This window comes from Doryrhamphus excisus, linkage group LG19 (genome assembly GCF_037039965.1).
Source record: "Doryrhamphus excisus strain RoL-2023G ecotype Guam linkage group LG19, RoL_Dexc_Guam_v1.1, whole genome shotgun sequence".
NCBI classification, from domain to species: domain Eukaryota; kingdom Metazoa; phylum Chordata; class Actinopteri; order Syngnathiformes; family Syngnathidae; genus Doryrhamphus; species Doryrhamphus excisus.
The window spans coordinates 5,385,490-5,406,820 of NC_136375.1; the positions used below are offsets into that span (position 1 = coordinate 5,385,490).

Consider the following 21,331-nt stretch of genomic DNA (forward strand, 5'->3'; position numbering starts at 1 on the left):
ATGTGCGGGCCGAAGCTGACTTTTTTTATGAGCAGTCGGCACATTCTAAAGACACAATTAAACAAAATGAAAAAATATATAACAGCAAAAATTGATTTTTAAAAGTCATTTTACTAGAATTAAGTCTAAATATTCCGAGAAAAAATTGTAATATAAAATAAAAAGGTAGATTTAGTTAGATAGACACATCATGAAAATGGAAATGGTCAAGAAAAAAAATTATTCAAAAAAGGTTGACTTTTTTCGAAAAAAAAAAAGTTATTTTAAGGCAATAAAGTCAGAATATTACAAGGTCGGGGGGGGATAAAGTCAAACTATTAGGGATTAAAGTCATAATTATGGATCAGTACCGATAATTATCACACATCCCGATATCGGTATCGGAAATTGAGAGTTGGCCAATATCAACAAAGAAGCCAATAACAATTTCAAAAATAAAAACGGAAAAAAAGCAGAATTTTTTTAAATGACAGAAAAAAAGTCATCATCAAAAATGGAAAAAAAGCTAAGTCATTTTTTTTAAATAAAGAAACTTATGATAATAAAATTGTTTGAGGGAGGATAAATAGTTAGTTGGATGTAGTTGCAATGGAAAAACTATTCCGGAAATAAAATCTGAATATTATTAAAACAAAAGGGAAAAAAAATCAACATGAAAAACGAATACAGGAGAACACCAACCTGCCCCCCCCTCCTCCCAATGTTGTCAGCCTTGGCAGGCATGGAAAGTATTTGAAGTAGGATGCCATTTTGGGTAACAACACCTCTTCAACACCGGCGCCGCGACAAATAATCATATGGGAGCATACAGGCAAAGGACATTTGTAATAATTATGAACTATTTTTGTGCATAAGCTCTTTCCACAAAAGCCTTGCAGGCCTTCTTCCTCAGATGTGTACCAGCTGTACACATCGTAGTACTAGTACATCGTAGTACTACCGTCTAAACCGACACTCTATGCTCATTCATTCCATGAAAGAAGTACACAACATGAGTGGGAGTGCAGTAAATCCACTCCGTGGTCTTGATGTCCCCCGGCAGTGTGGACAGTGTGCCCACTACAAGAACCTTCATGTTAACTTGGCTGCCAGGCAATTAGAATGAAAACAAGCCGTGAGTGGGAAGATAATGTATGATATGGATGTCAGCGAGCGCACTGCATGCTGCCACCAGCAGAGGCGCTGTTGTTTCATTCATGGAACAACCTTACAGCTCCAGCATGGAAACAGGAGCATTTTATGGTCGGTTCTTTCAGAGCGCTCCTGTCACGTAGAGGATCTTTGACTAATATCTTATGGTAGGTTCTTTCAGGAGGATTCTATCATATAGAGGATCTTTGACGAGCATTTTATGGTAGATTCTTTCAGGAGGATTCTATAATATAGAGGATCTTTGACTAGTATTTTATGGTTGGTTCTTTCAGAGCACTCCTGTCATATAGAGGATCTTTGACTAGTGTTTTATGGTAGGTTCTTTCAGGAGGATTCTATCATATAGAGGATATTTGACTAGCATTTTATGGTTGGTTCTTTCAGAGCACTCCTGTCATATAGAGGATCTTTGACTAGTGTTTTGTAGTAGGTTCTTTCATTAGGTTTCTATCATGTAGAGGGTCTTTGACTTGCATTTTATGGTCGGTTCTTTCAGAGCGCTCCTGTCATGTAGAGGATCTTTGACTAGCATTTTGTGGTCGGTTCTTTCAGAGTGCTCCTGTTAGCATATAGAGGATCTTTGACTAATATTTTATGGTAGGTTCTTTCAGGAGGATTCTATCTTATAGAGGATCTTTGACTAGCATTTTATGGTTGGTTCTTTCAGAGCACTCCTGTCATATAGAGGATCTTTGACTAGTGTTTTGTGGGATGTTCTTTCAGGAGGTTTCAATCATATAGAGGATCTTTGACTTGTTTTTTATGGTCGGTTCTTTCAGAGCGCTCCTGTCATGTAGAGGATCTTTGACTAGCATTTTATGGTCGGTTCTTTCAGAGTGCTCCTGTCATATAGAGGATCTTTGACTAATATTTTATGGTAGGTTCTTTCAGGAGGATTCTATCATATAGAAGATCTTTGACTAGCATTTTATGGTAGGTTCTTTCAGGAGGATTCCACCATATAGAGGATCTTTGACTAGCATTTTATGGTCGGTTCTTTCAGAGTGCTCCTGTCATATAGAGGATCTTTGACTAGCATTTTATGGTCGGTTCTTTCAGAGTGCTCCTGTTAGCATATAGAGGATCTTTGACTAATATTTTATGGTAGGTTCTTTCAGGAGGATTCTATCTTATAGAGGATTTTTGACTAGTATTTTATGGTTGGTTCTTTCAGAGCACTCCTGTCATATAGAGGATCTTTGACTAGTGTTTTGTGGTATGTTCTTTCAGGAGGTTTCAATCATATAGAGGATCTTTGACTTGTTTTTTATGGTCGGTTCTTTCAGAGCGCTCCTGTCATGTAGAGGATCTTTGACTAGCATTTTATGGTCGGTTCTTTCAGAGTGCTCCTGTCATATAGAGGATCTTTGACTAATATTTTATGGTAGGTTCTTTCAGGAGGATTCTATCATATAGAAGATCTTTGACTAGCATTTTATGGTAGGTTCTTTCAGGAGGATTCCACCATATAGAGGATCTTTGACTAGCATTTTATGGTCGGTTCTTTCAGAGTGCTCCTGTCATATAGAGGATCTTTGACTAGCATTTTATGGTCGGTTCTTTCAGAGTGCTCCTGTCATCTAGAGGATCTCTGACTACAGTTTTTGCATTAGGCCCTTAAAAACATTGCTCCTGCCATAAAGGATCTTTTTGTGGTAGGTTCTTTCAGAGCGCTCCTGTTATATAGAGGATCTTTGACTAACATTTTGTCTTAGGTTCTTTCAGAGCGCTCCTGTCATATAGAAAATCTTTAACTAGTGTTTTGTGGTAGGTTCTTTCAAGAGGATTCTATCATATAGAGGATCTTTGAAGAGAGTTTTTGCAAGAACCGACTTGAGCTTTTGCAGTCGGTTCTTAAAAACAGCAGAGTGCTCCTGTCATAACTAGGATCTCTGATTAGTGTTTTTGGGTTTAGTTCTTTTAGCAGCACTCCTGTCACATAAAGGATCTTAGACTAGTCTTTTTGAGGTATATCTTGAAAAACATCACTCTTGTCATATAGAGGATCTTTGACGTGCTTTTTACAGTAGGTTCTTAAAAAGGCACAGCACTCCTGTCACATAGAGGATCTTTGAGTAGTGTTTTTGTAAATAGGTCTTTGTAACTGCAGGGTGGTCCTGTCACATAAAGGATCTTAGACTAGTCTTTTTGAGGTAGATCCTGAAAAACATCACTCCTGTCATTTAGAGGATCTTTGACTTGAATTTTAGCAGTAAATTCTTCAAAGTGCAGTCCTGTCATATAGAGGATCTTTGAGTAGTGTTTCTTGTGGTCAGTCAGTAGTGCTCGCTTGTCATTCTGTGGCCAGTTTGACCCTGGAACAGATTATTTCTACTCCCACTCCTTATGGAAAAATACAAGCAAGTGCCTTGGCAAAACGACACTGAAGAACACGGATGAACATGATAAATATGATAAACATGGCACACTGACAGTAGCAAACTCAAAGAGGCCTGCGTGTCCTCGTGCCTCACAGGAATAGAAATAAATCCACATCTGCTGGTTCACATTGATAAAAGCGTGTTTGAGGGATGGTTAAAGATTAGGAGCGACTATCCAGCTGTTGGTTCTCTCAGGATTTGGGGAGCAGATTATCTCCTAAACAGCCCAACACACAGCAGTAGCATTCACTGCAGCAGAATCGAACCAACGGGAGCCATATTGACAACACGTATATCACCATCACATTTACACTTTGAGCAAAACACGGCAAACCACGACTAGCACCATGTTGCTGCTGTTGTGGAACATGTTTAATTCCTTTCGGAATGAGTGACATTTGCAGCACAAGGAAATGCACCTTGCAAGAAAGATGACATTTTATCCAACGGCTTCTTGTTTTACCTTCATAAAAACGAAAAACCCCTCACTAGCAGGCGGCTACACAGCATCAAAGACAGACAAACGAATAAAATCACTGCTTATCTCACTAAAATTGGATTTTGGTTTGTTTTTTGTTGTGTTGTCAACGTCTGCAGTTACACTCAACGTCTGCCCTGCGCTCTGTCTGACAGGTGCCTGTCCATTAGAAGATGATGACGCACGTCGACGCCACAATTCACACAAAAAACAACAACAAATATTTAATAATGAAAGTAGCCGCTCTTTTTATATTCATTCGTTGTGTTTCTTTTACCTGGAAGGCTAGCAGAGGCGCGGATGACACAGAGCATGACCACGGCCAGGAACAGCGCTGAGGCCCGGCGATGACGTTCGCTCCTCCGGCTGGAGAGCGGCGGCATCGTCGGTGGTGGTGGTGGTGGTGGTTGGTGGTGGTGGTGTTGGTGGGGTCTTGTCGGGAAGCGGGGGTTGTGTTGTCATTCCCCCATCGTTTGTCGGTGTTGCGTCGCCGTCGTGTAGTCGATACTGTGAGGCGATGGAGCGGACAGGCAGGCAGGCAGGTAGTCTATCCGGTAATCCTTTGCGACGTCGCTGCTAAAGATAGCGGAGCTTCAGGCGGAGAAGAAGGAGGTGTGTGAGTGTGTGTGTGCTTGGTGCCTTCAGTGTCACCTCGGAAACTACCGAACAAGCACAGGTTGCTTTCAGGAGCAACCTTATTGCTGTGATTGTTTTATGAACTGCTTGGTTTATTCGGTATCTGGCAGCCTCAATTTAATGCAAAACCAAACCGGAAGACCATTATCTTTTTAATTAATGGTAAACGTAAAGTTTATTTGAAACTTAATTACCAAACGTTGCATTAAATAATATCAAATGTTCACATTTACAAACCCGCAAAATAGCTTGGGCTACAATGAGTTTAAACACTGACAAAGCTGGAAAAAAAAGCAAACGGACAGTAACGTGAACAAATAATTGTATTTTCGTATTATGCTTGTTTGTTATGAGTAATTCCAACCGTTTCCCAGGCCCTGAAGGCATCACCGTGCAGGGCGAGTTGACAGTGCAGCGAAGAGAAACGTGGGGCGACGTGGTGACGTCACCAACCGGTTGGATAACTACTCATATCACAATAATTGCTGCTCGGTGTAAAACACATTTGAACATTTAAAATACACAAAAAATGTACTGTGATATCATTTAATGATGTATCCTAAATGAATACGCACTCTGTTATGTTTAATATATTAAACATAATTTTAATAATATTATATTATTTTCTGTCCATGTCCTGCAATATAACGACACACGGAGGCCAATATTGTACATAAATAAGAGAGAAACTGATTGTAAATTGATATTTATTGCGTCAGCTCAGAGACTTATGCATATTTTTTATGGCACATTGAACTTCAACCTTAGAAACTGCTGACCACAATATAAAACAATTTGAAAATGTCATATCCTACCATGCCCCCACCCCACCCCCCACTTACCATTTATTAAACGTATTAACAGCACTAAGCACAATCCTGAGGTAATAAAGGTTATCCAAGCCTTGGTACTTAATAAAACAAATATATCAAATAAATGATGAATGAAGCAGCATCATGGAAATTTTCCACCGTGCAAACATTAACAAAAAATATGAGATCTGGCTCACTTTTGCTGCATCAAACCTTTCCATTTCAGTCCCTGCAGCAACGACATGAATCATGAAGACACTGTCAATGCCACAATCAATCTTTGAAACCATCATCTTCATAATAAATGATCATGATAGCATATAAAGGTTGCTTATTGCGTCACGTAGCGCCTGGCACACGTTCATTTTGTTGTATAGAGCATCAGTATTAGGGCCACACGGAAAGGAAACAAATCACACAACAATTACATTTAGGATTATGAAAATTAAATATTAAAAAAAAACTTGTAGAGGGAAAATACTGTCCAGAAATGAAGTTAATATTACCAAAATAAATCAAAATATTACAGCAATAAAACTGAAATATTACAATACATTTAGATTTTTTTATTTCTAAATTAAAAAAAATTAAAATTATTTCAAGTTTATTCTCACAATTTTGCCAGTTTAATTGTTTTGATTAATTATTCATAGTGAAGCATAAATAAAAAAAATAAAAACAACACAGATTTAGGGGCTGTTTAGTCCAGAAATAAATTGTTAGAATAAATCCCCCATATTATGGCAATAAACTTGAAATACCTTTTTTTTTTGTCTAATCTTTACCTCAAATATTTCAACTTGAATCTTATTTGATGTTCTTTCCCCATGTGGCCTTAATACTCATGTGGTCTCTCAGACAAACCTGATTTTCTGAAATTATTCTTGCCATAACATGAACAATCCAAATAATCACGGCGATAGCAACAATAATCATTGCACAAAAACAAAATGTACAAACAATCCAAAAGTACTAAAATGCAAGGCAGCTAAAGTCTACAGATTTTACTTTTTGGAATGTTCTATTATCACGCAGTGAAAAAAAAAAAAGTCCCACACTGCAGAAAGAAAATACACTCTTCAATTTCCCTGAAGTTGCTTTCCAGCTCAACAGGAAGCCAACATTTTTCAGATCATTAATTAGTGTTAAAAAAAAGGTGCAAAATCTAGACGTAATAAAAAAGATTGCATAACAACACAGGTGACTCTCCGCTACCTCGACTAACGCTTCTCTAAAGGTGAGGTAAGTTAAGATCTATTAACTTCAGGGACACAGGAGGTTCAAGCTTTTTTTTTCGGGCTGGAATGACCTTGTTTTGTATCAGCGGATTAAAGCTCCACTTCCACGGTCTGCTGCCAGGAGGTGTGGCTCCGTTCAGTGGTCACAGTCCTGGATCTGCTCTGCTCTGCTCTGCTCTGCTCTTAGGGCTCAGTTGTGTCTCCTTTAAGCTCCTCGCCTTCACCAACGACAACTTCCACGATGGACCCACCACCGGACGCAGCTTCCTCTTCTTCTTCCTGCTCCTCCCCGTCTTGGTCTTCGGCCAGTCGCAGTTTGATGTTGATGCCGACAGGTTTGTCGGTCTTAGCTGGATAGCAGAAAAATCAGTGACAACTATGACAAAAACGGCATCATCAAAAAACAAAACAAAAAAACAATCGGCACAATTCTACGCAAAAAAAGTTGTAATACTACGACAGTCAAGTCACAGATTTAGGTTGAATTTAACCAACGATTAAGTTGTAATATTAGTCCATACTTTGGTGAACAGTTGTTGTGATCTAACATCTATCCCTCTACTTTATTTTCATGTCAATTTTAACCCAACCGGTCGAGACAGAAGGCCGCCCCACAGAGCCTGGGTTCTGTCATATGGAAGGATACCTGAGCACTGGATGGAATGTGAGGATTAGACATGGAGGGTTTTAGCTGGGGTTTTAAAGGTGGACAGATCAGTGCAGCTGCAGGCGGGTGTGGGGAGGGACTTCCAGAGGGAGGGGGCAGCAAAACTAAATGGTTTGATGCTTTTCCCATCAAAAGGTGGTGTGACGGGAACTTGGCCTTAGAAGAACATGCAGGGGTGGCCAAACCGTCTTTAGCGGTTGATTGCCAGAATATTACAAAAAAAAAAAAAAACAACATTGTGATAAGATCAGTCCCGTCCTGGGGAGTGAGCAGCAGGTACACATTTTGACCACTGAACACCCGAATGACACGCTGCTCTCCAGCCACACAATTCGATAGCCGAGGCAAGACCCCCGGACCCCAGCTGTAACTTTTTTTCATGGAAAAAAAGGAAGTCCCACTTAAGAGAAAAATATAATTTTAAAGGAAATATTAAAATATTTCCCTTACAAGGACAAAGCTGTACCATTTTGACAATAAAGTCATAGACCTATATTCCTTTTTTTCAAAATAAAATTGTAATTTTATGGAAAAAGTCATAATTTTTCAAAATAAATTTGTAATTTCATGGGAAAAAGTCATAATGTTTCAAAATAAATGTGTAATTTTATGGAAAAAAGTTTTTAATAATTTTATGCACCCACTGCCTCGCCGCTGTAGCTTTTTTTCACGGAAAAAAAGGAAGTCCCACTTAAGGGAAAAATAAAATCATTTCAAAAGGAAATATTTTAAACTTTACAAGGACAAAGCTGTACCATTTTGACAATAAAGTCATAGACCTATATTCCTTTTTTTTTTCCAAAATAAATTTATAATTTTATGGAAAAAGTCATAACTTTTAAAAATAAATTTGTAATTTTATGGAAAAAAAGTCTGAATTTTTCAAAATAAATTAGTAATTTTATGGAAAAAAGTTTTTAATAATTTTACTGCCTCGCCGCTGTAGCTTTTTTTCATGGAAAAAAAGGAAGTCCCACTTAAGGGAAAAATAAAATCATTTTAAAAGGAAATATTTTAAACTTTACAAGGACAAAGCTGTACCATTTTGACAATAAAGTCATAGACCTATATTCCTTTTTTTCCAAAATAAATTTGTAATTTTATGGAAAAAGTCATAACTTTTAAAAATAAATTTGTAATTTAATGGAAAAAAGTCAGAATTTTTCAAAATAAATTTGTAATTTTATGGAAAAAAAGTCAGAATTTTTCAAAATAAATTTGTAATTTTACGGAAAAAAGTTTTAATTATTTTACGCACTCACTGCCTCGCCGCTGTAGCTTTTTTTCATGGAAAAAAAGGAAGTCCCACTTAAGGGAAAAATAAAATCATTTTAAAAGGAAATATTTTAAACTTTACAAGGACAAAGCTGTACCATTTTGACAATAAAGTCATAGACCTATATTCCTTTTTTTCCAAAATAAATTTGTAATTTTATGGGAAAAAGTCCTAACTGTTAAAAATAAATTTGTAATTTTATGGAAAAAAGTCATAATTTTTTTAAAATACATTTGTAATTTTATGGGTAAAAAAGTCAGAATTAAAAAATATATATATTATATAGAAAAAAGTTGTAATTTTTTCTAGAAAATTTTTAATACATTTTTGAGAATAAATTTCCAATTCTACATGGAGTTTTTTGAGTTTTAATCTACGAGTTTTATGGCGATTCCATGGGGAGCTGAGGGCTAAATATGGCGATGTGATTGAGGTGATGTTAGCATGTGATGTACAGTAAATACAGTCGTCACGTAAGAGTCAACTGTGGCACGCTGCAACCTTCAGCGCTGACAAACTGGCTCGTCTTGTTTTAAGGATTCGTTTGTCTCGTCTTGTTTTGAGGATTGTTTCCTTTTACGTAGCTCACCGCGTCCCAGCTGTCTCTCCTTGGGCAGGAGCAGCACGTCCACGTTGCGATGCTCCTCCAGTGCGGCGGTGAGCACGGCGCCCTCGCGGCTGAACAGGAACACCAAAGGCAGCGTGATGTCTGCGGTGGAGTCGCCGTCGCCCACCATTTGGAAGAGCGGCGTTTCCTCGCTGCTGCTTCCCTCGCGGTGGTCTGGAAGTGAAAACAGTGACGATGGGGATATTATTTAGAGGTTCAGCCGCACGAGGCGGTGAGCCTCACCTATGAAGATGACTCCTGTGGCGCCGGCCTCCTGCAGGCGGCGAGCTTTGGCGGCGAACATGCAGTCACCACGCAGTGCCACGGCGATGTGGCCTTTAAGTTCTGCTGGGTTTTCCACCGGGCCGCATGCCGTGTAAGGGGACGCCTTGGCGAGGCTGCCTTTCACCTGAAACATCACAGCACGCTTTAGGGTTAGGATGCACTTTTCTACAAATCAGTCAAAAGAACACAAATAAACTCTTTCTTGCTCGGTCTCTCCAATATGGAAGTCATTACACTTGACTCGACTCCTCAATACTTCCTTTCCCAGCAAGCTCAGTTGCATCTCAAAAGGAAAGGAAGTAGAAGAGGTAGGATTAAATAAACTCTTTGTTGAATTAATACTACTCCAACCACTACTAATAATACTATTATAATTATGCATTTGTTATTAATGATAATAGTAATGTTTGTCTTACTATTACCGTATTTTCTGGACTATAAGTCGCTCCGGAGTATAAGTCACAAAAGGCCAAAAATGCATAATTAGGTAGAAAAAAAACAATGTCTTTGAATGCATCTTCTGAATGCCTTGTATTAGCATTTTACTTTATTTAGCCATTTTGATGCATTAAATTGCTAACTTTAGGCCAAAAGTACGTAGATTTTATTTAAATGTGAATACCGTATTTTATGGACTATAAGTCACTGCAGAGTATAAGTCTCACAATGCCAAAAATTCATAATTAGGTAGAAAAAAACATACATAAGTCACACTGGAGTATAAGTCTCACAATGCCAAAAATGCACAATTAGGTAGAAAAAAACATACATAAGTCGCACTGGAGTATAAGTCGCATTTTTTGCGGGTAATTTATTTTACAAACTACTTGAGCAAAACAGACATTACGTCATCTTGGAAGGCAAGTAACAATAAAAGAATAGAGAACAGGCTGAATAGGTGTAAGATATGCTAACACAATGGTTATTCAGCTACACTAAAGTAAACATGAACAGAAAAGGTGTCCAGTGTTTATGAAAACAGTTTTTTTCATTTATAAGTCGCAAGAACAGCCAACCTATGAAAAAAAGTGCCACTTACAGTCCGGAAAATACGATATTATCATAAACAACAATAAATACCTACAAATCAAAATGTATGTAGAGTTATTTATTAGTCTTTTTTTTAATCATTGTGTTTTTCAGGTAACATTTATTATCCTTATGAATGATACTAGTAATGCGACTATGATTGTTTCAAACATGTGTTGAGTGGGTTTTTTTTACAGGCAAACCGATGTGACCTGTTGTATGGCAAACTCACCCCGTGTTCTCTTGTGGTCAGGTCCAATCCAAACTTGGCGGGGCCGGCGGTCAGCACGGTCCGGCCCAAAAAGGGGGGCGATATAAGTTGCACGGCGTGAGGCACCACCTCTTCCTCGTCCAGCGTTTGGCTCACCTCGGCCACCAGCTTCACGCGGTACACTGCTGTATGCTCCTGATAAGCGGAGGGGGGGGGTTTGTACCCCATTTTTCATAAAGTCAAACTTGGTGTTGTTGTATAAGTAGAAAGTAGAAGAAGTACCCTTCTGGCGTCTACTGTGCCGAAGTCACTGAGCGGCGTGAGAGAGATCCCCATGCTTTTTAAGAACTCCACTGGCTCCATGCCACCATCATGAAGGGGTAACTCAATTTCTCTGCAACACACAAATGCATATTTTCATGAAAAGCTGCAATAACAAAACAACACACCTGACGTAGCTAACAAGCTCCACTGTGCACCAGAATAAGGAACACACCTGACAGGTGAAGGGTGGACAGCTCTCCCCACGCCCGTCAGGTACTTGTAGCTGTCACGGATGCTTTTGGCAAAGGTAGGGTTGTTGGGGAACAAGGTGTCTGTGCTCGGGCACGTGTGTGTGAACAGGTCGTCTTCGGGACCTTCTCCGTCACTCCCCTGGTGAGTCACAACATTCATAACAATCACACCACTGCATCTACTGTATATAATACAGCAGTCTGTATACACTATATGATATAATTCTATTGTCTACCGTCTCCTATAGCAAACACCCAGCGAAAACATTACCAACTATGGCTGTAGGCAACCTCTTTCAAAGAATCATGGCAGGCCAGCATCCAGCAACTACTTACCTCTCCGTGCGCTTTCAAATATAAGTTGCACTCCTTAGCGCTTGGTGGGAAAGACGTGGGTTTTAAAATGGCTGTACTCTTCGGTACTGTACATATCCACCATCACCTCATCGGCGCTGTTTGTGCTTTTAATCTACTTTGAATAAACGACGGTGAAAGAGGGCTGTTTTCCTTTCCCACTTTTTCATGGATTCCACATCATGATTAAGTTGGTTGTTCAAATGCAGTTGCCCCTCACAATATCGCTGTTCGATTTGAGCTCCATTGCTATATCACGGTTTTTCAGAAACAAATGAATTCATAAATGTTTGCTGGTAGTCTGTGGTCTATTATTAGTCAGAAAAGAAATACAAGTGATATGTACTACTTTGGTCACTAGGTGGCAGTAATGACATTAGCTTACATCAGACTATCTTAACGCTGCATGAAGTCTTTGAATTTTTTGGCTTCTTTAGACACATACATTTGAGGTTAAGTGGTTAGCTTAATTGATTTCAAGGCTATTAGCTCGCTGGCTAGCGGCTGTCTGCAGCATAAGAGTTGCACAATTTCTTGTAAACAATGAACAATAGGAGCGTAAAGGTGACTATAGGGGTGTTATGCCATGTCTACAAAGCTCTAATAATGTTAAAAACATATTTAGAAAGTCATAAAAAATATTTTCTATGCTCCAATTATGAATATATTCCGAGGGATGACGCTAATGGGTTTTCACATCACAGAAAATACAGTCCCCTCCAAAAGGTATTGGAACATTGAGGCCAATTCTGTTATTTTTGCTGTGGACTAAAAACGTTTGGGTTTGATGCCAAAAGATGAATATGAGAAAAAAGAGCAATGTTTCAGCTTTTATTTCCAGGTATTTACATCTGGATTTGATAAACAACTTTGTAAAAGAAGACCACATTTTTAGGTGAGCAAAAGTATTGGAACAGGCAGACTTAAGATAAATTAAAGTGAATAATACTATTTTGTTGAAAATCCTTTGTTTGCAATAACTGCAATAATTAATAAATATTAAGTATTATTCACTTTTTTTTCAATTTATCTTAAGTCTGCCTGTTCCAATACTTTTGCTTACCTAAAAAACAAATAATGCTATCTTCTAAGTTGGTTATCACCTCCAGATGTAAATACCTGGAAATAAAAGCTGAAATTTTGCATCTCATTGGCCTCACTGTTCCAATACTTTTGAAGGGGACTGTAGCAGGCTCTTTGCAATTATTTGTTTTTATTAAATTGTATAAAAGTGTTAAATTATTCATTCATTTTCTACCGCTTATCCTCATGAGGGTCGCAGGCATGCTGGAGCCTATCCCAGCTGCCTTCGGAGGAGAGGCGGGGTACACCCTGGACTGGTGGCCAGCCAATCACAGGGCACATATAGACAAACAACCATTCACACTCACATTCATACCTATGGACAATTTGGAGTGGCCAATTAACCTAGCATGTTTTTGGAATGCGGGAGGAAACCGGAGTACCCGGAGAAAACCCACGCATGCATGGGGAGAACGTGTCAACTCCACACAGAGATGGCAGAGGGTGGAATCGAACCCGGATCTCCTGTATTAAATTACATAAAATGTAATTATATTATATTTAATTGAGTTGTGTTTTATTTAGGAGATGCAGTGTCTTTTTTCTTTTTCAATTATTAATTATTTTTTATATTTAAACATTTGTATATTGATTTATTTTTTGTTTGGTATGCATGTAGTTCTATTACACAGTGGTTAACTAGAAAAAGCCTGGCTCAAAGTCTGAGCCTCTAATGGATTCTTTCTATGTGAATTTTGATTGCAAAAATGTATAAAAACTGGATGTTTCAGTTAATATACAAACAGGCACACACACACACGTCCTGTGTGGATGGACTGAAAAGAGTTCTCAAAAGTTTTCAACAATTTTGGCATTTTTCCTGCCCACAGATCTTCACCACAAAAATCTTCACCACATGCCGGGCTTGAAAACTGCCCGGCATGAGGAACTAACCCGTCAAAAAGAAAGAAAGAAAAAAAAAAGTTACGGCGGGAGCTGACAACCGCTCAAAAGACAAAAGCTAATGCAATCATCCAAATACCAAGGTGCACCATGGGTAGAAAAGGAGTGTTTAGCATGTTGGCCACACAGTCAGGAGATGGATTTTCTTCGTGTGCTCCACTTTCCTCCCACTTTTTAAAACATGCATGTTAGGTTCACTGGCGACTACAAATTGTCCTGTGATTAGCTGGTGATTAAATATAAGCTCTTCTTCTTCCTACAGCTTTTCAGACATGTTGAATTGTGTTATATGCAGGATACTGTATACTGTATGACATGAGGAGGCATGCTGACCGTTCTGTTGCCCTGGCAGGACGGCTGCGCGGTGGAGAGCGACACAGGCAGGAGGTGGGCTTCTGTGGTGAAGATGTAGTCGTCGATGTCGATGGGTAGCTGTGTCTTCTCCGTGAACAGCAGGTACAAGTATTTAAACATCTCTGCCAGAAAGAACGAGTCCATTCTGCACACCACGCGCAAAAACACACAAATCACACAAACCGAAGACATCAGGTCGACGGAGTATCATTGTACGGCCGCAAGATGGCAGAATCACTCCATACATCATTGCATACGTGCTGACAGTACCTGTCTTCATGCGTCCCAGTGCGAACGTCTTGCACGGCGGCAAACCCACAAGGCACTCTGGCATATGCATTGAGTTTCTCTGCAATGGACTGGCCCACTCTGAGGTAGTAGGGGTCACCGGTGGCCTGCAGGAGAACAGACATCGTTTAACTCAAAGTTAACTAAAAGTTTGGTGTCCAAACTTTTTCCCAGCGAGGGCCACATAGTGAAAAAATGAAAGGATGCAACTTTATTACAGTTTGATACAGTTCAAGCAAGTTTCACTTTGACACAAATTTAGCCATACATACTGTATTTGTTTATTATATACTGTATTTAGGCAAAATATCTAAACATAAACACACACACCATTTACAATTTCACATTTAGAACTAAACTGCGTGTGTGCATGCGTTAAAATGTCCCTTCAATCGGTAACCTTGTGCACGCTACACGCCTCCGTGCTTTTCAACTTCCTGCTTGCTGTGGAGCATGTGGGGAATGTGCATGCCGAGCTCTTATAAAATGCACTTCTGCCACCTTGTGGTCGTTCTTAAAACTGCACTAAAGCCAACCAATTCTCATAAATTGACCAGACCACCTTCTTTTTTATTTTCAAACTATTTAAACTTTTAACTTGTAAATTATTTATCATAGCTTTATTCCCATAATACTTAGACTTTATTTCCACTATAAAACTTAATTTTCCAAACAAAAAATTTTGTTTATATTTTATGCTACTAACGTCACATTATTTTTCATCATATGACAATATAATGAAAATATTATTGTCATATGATTGTCATCAATGACAATATATTTCACCTTTCCTCCCAATATTATGATTTTTTTTGTTGTTGAATTCGATTTTTTAAAATGTGCTGTGGGCCAACAGGCAGTACATTGGACGCCAATGTTGAACTTAAGATGGGGTTTGCATTCTATGATTGGTAGGGGTGTCATGCGGTGTTGGACAATGTCATCTTCATCGGTAAGAGAGCCAATATGGAGCATCTGCAGTTACTAGTCACCTTATAGAGGTAGTAGGTGCTTTCGGCAAACTCTGGTCTCAGGAGGTGTTGGCCCCAGTGAACGCGGAATTCCGTGGTGAAAGCCTGCCAAGAAATGAAATAGAAATCTGCTCATATTCGCTCAGACCACACCGATGTTTGTTTTTATTTGTATTTTACCTCAGGGAGAAACTTATGTTGCTTGGTGACTTGATAGAGCATCTCGTGAGTCTCAATGGCCGGCTTCAGGTCTCCTCTCAATACCTGAGAGATACATTAGCAACTGCTGCTACACTTGGACTGCATGAGTCCAGCATCGGGAGAGAATTACAGACCTGTAAGCCGGGGAAAAAGGCCAGCAGCGAGTCCATCCAGCTGCGTGCGCTCACTGTGGGGTTGTGCATGTGCACGTTGAGCAGCAGGGGGGGCTGACTTATGTACTTCATAATGGCACTGTAGTGCTGTTACAGTAAACATCATGAAAAAGATATGAGCACCAACACGAGGAGCACAATCCCAAAGGTTAAGCTGGTGAACGGCCTACAGTGTTGAACCTCTCCAGAAAAACCTTGTCCCCGAGGAGAATGTAGGCCTTCATCAAATATTCGTAGTAGGAGTCGATGCCGGCACCGACGCCGCTGTCTGCAAACGCAAACGTGAGACGCACCAGTTACAGTCAGCTCATATTCAAATCCATTCCTGATCCTCTTGTGGATGGTGATGGTGGTGCTGATAACGTCACTGGGACTCACCCCGTCTGACCCATTCTCCGTTATGGATGTTGATGACGGTCCCCACGAGGTCACTTCCTTTCTGCCTCCGCTCCCACAGGACATCCAGAGCTCTGCGAGCATGCTCCTAGGGAGACACACACACACACACAACACATTCATAAACATGTTGGGCTGCAACCATTCGAACGGTCACTTACCACAGATGCACTTTTAATTCATAAATATCTGATTTCTTGGATTGTTATCAGTATGTTAAAATTAAATTTGCATCAAAACTCCCAGAGCCAGCCGGTCCATTAGGCAATATAGGCAAAAGCTGAGTGTGCCATGGCCGCTAGACTGGGGGAAAAAAACTCCCCATCACCAACTAATTAGTTGTGATATTGATTTTGTACATACTGTAATTTTGCATATACAGTAGTTGTAGAGAACAGTTTTATATAGTTTTTGCATATAGTCGTTTAGCTTATATTTGTTATTTCATAGAATAAATGAAGCTTATAAACAGTATATAGTATAAATAACTCTTGGTTGTTTAAATTGTTTGATGTCGATTGCTGTATTATAATTTACAACTGCTATTATTATTATTGTTTATTGACTAATTTGCCCGCTTTTTGTTTTGAGGTAAGATTTTCTTTTGTATTTCATTTTATTTGGGTTATGAATTTGTAATTTGTCAGTGAACTGATGTGTGAAATAGTGCCCTATGGATCCATAGCTGCTGCACCCTTCTCCCCCACCTATTTTCTATGCCGCTTATCCTCACCAAGGTTGCACACAAGGTATGCTGGAGCCTATCCCGGATGACCACCACTTTCTATTTAAATTATTATATTTTTAAGTACAATAGTACAATAGCAAAATAAAAATCCATGAATAAGAAGGGATCTAGAGTTAATACAGTACTTCAAATAATAACATGACAATGGAGATTAGAGTACTAATCAGTGAATTGGTTGTTACAAATGAATGGATTATGTTGTCCGTATTGCTATGAATTGCATGGCACTACTTGGCTGCAAACAGCAGAGCCGCTAGCGAGTCAACTGGTTTATTCGAGGAGCATTCAGCTCCATAGCGCTGGATACCTCAAAGACAGCCTCTCCTGACAATCTGCTCAGGGCGGCAAACTCCAGGATCATCGTTCCAGCACAGGCGGTGCACGTGTCCGACTCGGTGCCCGTACGTGAGAGCGGGTTTCGCACACCGTAACGCAGATTGACCTGTACATAAAAACAAATTCATCACCCCCTAAAAAGGTGACATTAAAAACGTAAGATGAGTACCTTAGGGTAAGGAAGGCCACTTGTGGTGTTGAAGGCAGGTAGCAGCCTATGCCCGAGCTCCGTAGCCATGCTGAGGAGCTCGTCTTTATACCACTGCATCCTTCCACCGCGCTGACGCAGCAGGTCGGCCATCACGTGGGCTCCCAGGAGCCCCCTGGAAGGATTCACACACGTGCTTGTCAGTCTGCAAAAGGTGAAGTTACAGTGTGTGTTTCATACAGCTGTGTGACAAATCTAAAATCGACACAGCTTATGGGGTTTGGTGACAGCACCACCATGTGGTGCTTTGTACAAAAAATAATAGCACAGGCAACACATTTTGACAAATGTTCATTCTTTTGTGTGTGGCGGAGTAGAAGAGTCCCACCAGCGTGTGCTCTCGCTTGTGCACGTGGAGCATATGTAGCATGTGTAGCACTTGTAGCATGCGTAGAGAGAGAGACTTTCTTTGTTGTCATTGCACAATAACACAGCAGTGAAATTGCCAACAAAATGTCGTTGCCTGGCTCCCGTATAATAATAAATAATAATGTAGAGAATAAATAGATTACATCAAATATGAACAATGTACAGCGTAAACAGTAATTTAGTATAAATAATTTATATAATTTTGAATAAATAATAATAATTTAAAGTTTTGCGTGTGTGTGTGTGTGGGCAGGTAGAAGGGCTTATATGGCATTCAGCAGTCTGATGGCCACGGGGAAGTAGCTGTCTCTAAACCTGGTTGTTCTACAGCGGATGCTGCAGAGACTGTATGTAGCACGTGTAGCATGTGCAGATACCCCAACACTCTGATGTTGGTCTCAAACACGGACACCACCACATCATTGTCAAGGCGTACGTCCGCCACCGCCTTCTTCACGCCGTCTTCAAACTCATCCAGCTTGTTTAACACCTCCAAAACACAAATGCAGAATAGTACAATGAAACATGAGTGTCTTTGTATGCTTCCTAAACGTGGGAAGCGGGAACTCACCACCAAAGTATCTAGAGTGTCGATCAAGGTAAGTGAAAACCTGCAGATAAAGGGGAAGGAAAGGGGAAGGTTCCAGTTACAGCTTGGGTCAAGTGGGCGGGGTTCTGATGGAATTCTTCCAAAAATGTGTCTTTGTGGACATTGGAACGTTTAAGAGTACGTACTTCCCCAAGGAGTCGTCGATGTCGCCTCGGTTCGGCTCCTGGCCGCGCACTCTCCCCTTGCAGCTAAGAGGCATCAGCTCGTCAGCCGGATAAGCATATTTCTGCAATACAGAATGAAACATAACTACTGTCATCAGAGGCCTTCAAACTGCAGGTTGTTCTTTACTGTCTTTCAAATTTATAGTTTTAAAAAATATTACGTAATTTGTTTTAGTAATTATTATATATTGTTTAATAATTACATTTCAACAATATAGATTTTATTGTAATTATAATTGTATTATTTCATATAAAATATAATTACAAATGTTTATTAATTTATGCTATTTTATAGCTACACTTATATTTAATATTTATATTTAATTATATTAAACTCATTAAGAAATTACAATTATTTATTTGATATATCATGTAATATATTAACAATTACATTAATTAACTAGAAATATTTAATTTTATACAGCAAAAATATAATTGTGATCTTTTTTCTTGATCTATTTTACATAAATATTTTTTCATAAAATAATAATTATAAATGTAATAATATTTTATTATAATTACAATATAATGTAATAATTACAACTATTATCTTAGTTATACATAACTATTTGGTGTTTAATAATTACATTATTTATATTTTATAATATAAATATTTTATATACATATTTGTATAGTACTTCACTAGAATTATAATTGTACACATCATCATTTGATATTTAATAACATTTGATTACATTTTATAATTTTATTAAAATGTAATGTATTTATTTATAGAATATTTATTATATATAATTAGAAATATAGTTATATTGTAGTATATTGTAATTAAATTAAATGATTATGATGACTATTATATTAAAAATTAAAATTATATATATATATATATATGTTTCCCACAGGACTATGATCTATCTTTTTATTCTAAGTTGTTGTTGGTGATTATATGATGTGCTGTGATATATGGCAACATACTCAAACTGTTATTTTATGTAGTATTTTCATCATTCTTCCCAGCGTCCTGCTGTAATTTCTTGTTATGAGCAGTCGCCAGCATGTAACCACTTACCATGTAACTACCGTAAGCGTGATCGAACATCTCAACAACACGATCCCTGCACAAAAAGAGAGAGGTTACATCAGCACCATAAGACTTTTTTCCCCCATCCGGCATCTGAAGGAGCAGCACACCAACCTGATGATGCTCTTCTCCTCTGGTGTCATGTGTTGACTCTCTTGACATCTTGTCCAGCCAATGAGACTGATGAGGAGGAATATTCTACACATCATCCCAGTGGCACACAGCTGCTCCACCACTCGTTTATAAATTGACCTTTTTTTCAAAAAGTCAATCAGTCCTCCCAATAGACTTATCTTCTGTCCTCCTAATCCCACACATCTTCATATAGATGGATGATGTTGTAGAATTTTAGCCGTGACATCAACGGACCTGCTCCCTCCTCCATATTGTTGAGGTCATAACATGTCAAAAGCGTAGTAGCCGATATGTAAACAATGGGGACAGCAAGCTAACTTGGCAGCTGATGGTCCGGGGAATGTCACTGCATAATGGATGAACGTCCGAGTTGACTTCAATGTAGAAACATACTTAAAGGAGCCATTTGACGCCAGTTTGAAAACAAAAGCTTAACATTTACCAGCCACGTATTCACAACCGGCTAGCAGATGGTTAGCAACGCTAGCTAGGCGGAGCATTAGCTTGAGGAAGCAGGCGGGAAATAGTGTTGGACTTGCTGTGGAAAGGTGGCAGTCTTACAGTGGAATGATAGGAGACACGTCGTCAGGAAATACCCCGGCCATATCGTGCCCTGACGCCGAGGAGCAAGCTGTCAAAGAACATCCAGGAGGCAGTCCTCACTCGCAGCTATGTCGGGCGACGCCATTTGCCTTTAGAGTCTGACGTCATCACGCACCATGACAGCAGTTTAGCTAACCTGGGACGGTTTTTCGTTACCTGAGAGTAATTCTTCTATCTATACATTTTTAAGATATGCGACATCATAACCGGCACAAATTCATAAAAATCCAACGAGAAAGACGCAAAAATAAAATGATTTTTAGTATCCAGAAAACACGCTGATTTGCATAAAATATCTCAGACATGCAAGTGAGGTGTTCACCACTAGATGTCGCAAAAGGTACTTATTGATTTAGTTACCAATTCGATAATGAATTCAGACAGGTACTTTAAGTAGTTTATTTCAAATCAAAACATAAAGAACATAAGAAATCAGAGTAATTTATTCAAAACCCTTAAGTACATTGAGTGATTCAAGCTAATATGCGTACAACAGAAAACATGACAAAATTATTTAAAATATGTGAAATTTGTACTTTAAGCAACCAAAACAACGTAAAATGATTTCTTAAAAACTACTATAAGAATGATAATATGAGTCACAATCCACACATGGCTCTGTTTACATTCCGCCATTGTTCAACAGACTGAGCACTGTGTCGCTGTGTTACGCATTCAGGCGGAAGAAAAAGTAGTACCCACCAATTGCGTAGCATTTACACAGAATCTCGTCAAGTTACACTCCCTCAAATGACTAAAGTATCGGAAAAATTATCAAATGCATCGATATTTTGATTTGAAAATCGATGTTAGGGCATGAAGGGCTAGTATTGTCAGGATCAATATTTCCGTATCGATCCGCAAATGAAAACCTCTCCGAAGAAGTGTTCAAAAAAAAACTATTCCTGGGTGGGAATAAAAAGTCATAATCATTTCAAACGTTTTAGACAATTGAAATCATATGGTCTGACAAACACTACAAAACCGTTAAAACATTAGGAAAAGTTGTTGCAATATTACATTTCTCCCCGGATTAATGTGAGGGGGGTTTGTGCTTGCATTTTGTAACTTTCCCGTTACTCTTCATTAAAAAATGTTGGACAGTTGCC

At 38.9% G+C, this 21,331-nt stretch overlaps 2 protein-coding genes across 2 annotated transcripts in view; both read right to left on the reverse strand.

The window, feature by feature from the left end:
- Positions 1–4,645, reverse strand: part of npdc1a (neural proliferation, differentiation and control, 1a) — a 28,173-nt gene extending 23,528 nt beyond the window's left edge. Inside the window, exon 1 of the mRNA XM_058056940.2 lies at positions 4,289–4,645. Coding sequence (XP_057912923.2) covers positions 4,289–4,394 — 106 coding nt within the window. The 5' untranslated portion in view covers positions 4,395–4,645. The remainder of the gene's footprint in view (positions 1–4,288) is intronic.
- A 702-nt stretch (positions 4,646–5,347) lies between these two features.
- LOC131107493 (ER degradation-enhancing alpha-mannosidase-like protein 3) lies at positions 5,348–20,340 on the reverse strand. Its single transcript, XM_058057589.2, has 20 exons — positions 19,599–20,340; positions 19,473–19,518; positions 18,407–18,507; positions 18,243–18,282; positions 18,049–18,161; positions 17,264–17,417; positions 17,066–17,200; positions 15,993–16,098; positions 15,785–15,882; positions 15,576–15,701; positions 15,421–15,504; positions 15,262–15,345; positions 14,252–14,376; positions 13,961–14,126; positions 11,269–11,426; positions 11,055–11,166; positions 10,794–10,967; positions 9,491–9,656; positions 9,230–9,421; positions 5,348–7,047 (listed from the first exon to the last, which is right to left on the reverse strand). The coding sequence occupies exons 1-20, from the start codon at positions 19,691–19,693 to the stop codon at positions 6,881–6,883; spliced, it is 2,442 nt and encodes an 813-aa protein (XP_057913572.2). The 5' UTR covers positions 19,694–20,340; the 3' UTR covers positions 5,348–6,880.
- Between the last annotated feature and the right edge of the window lie 991 nt (positions 20,341–21,331).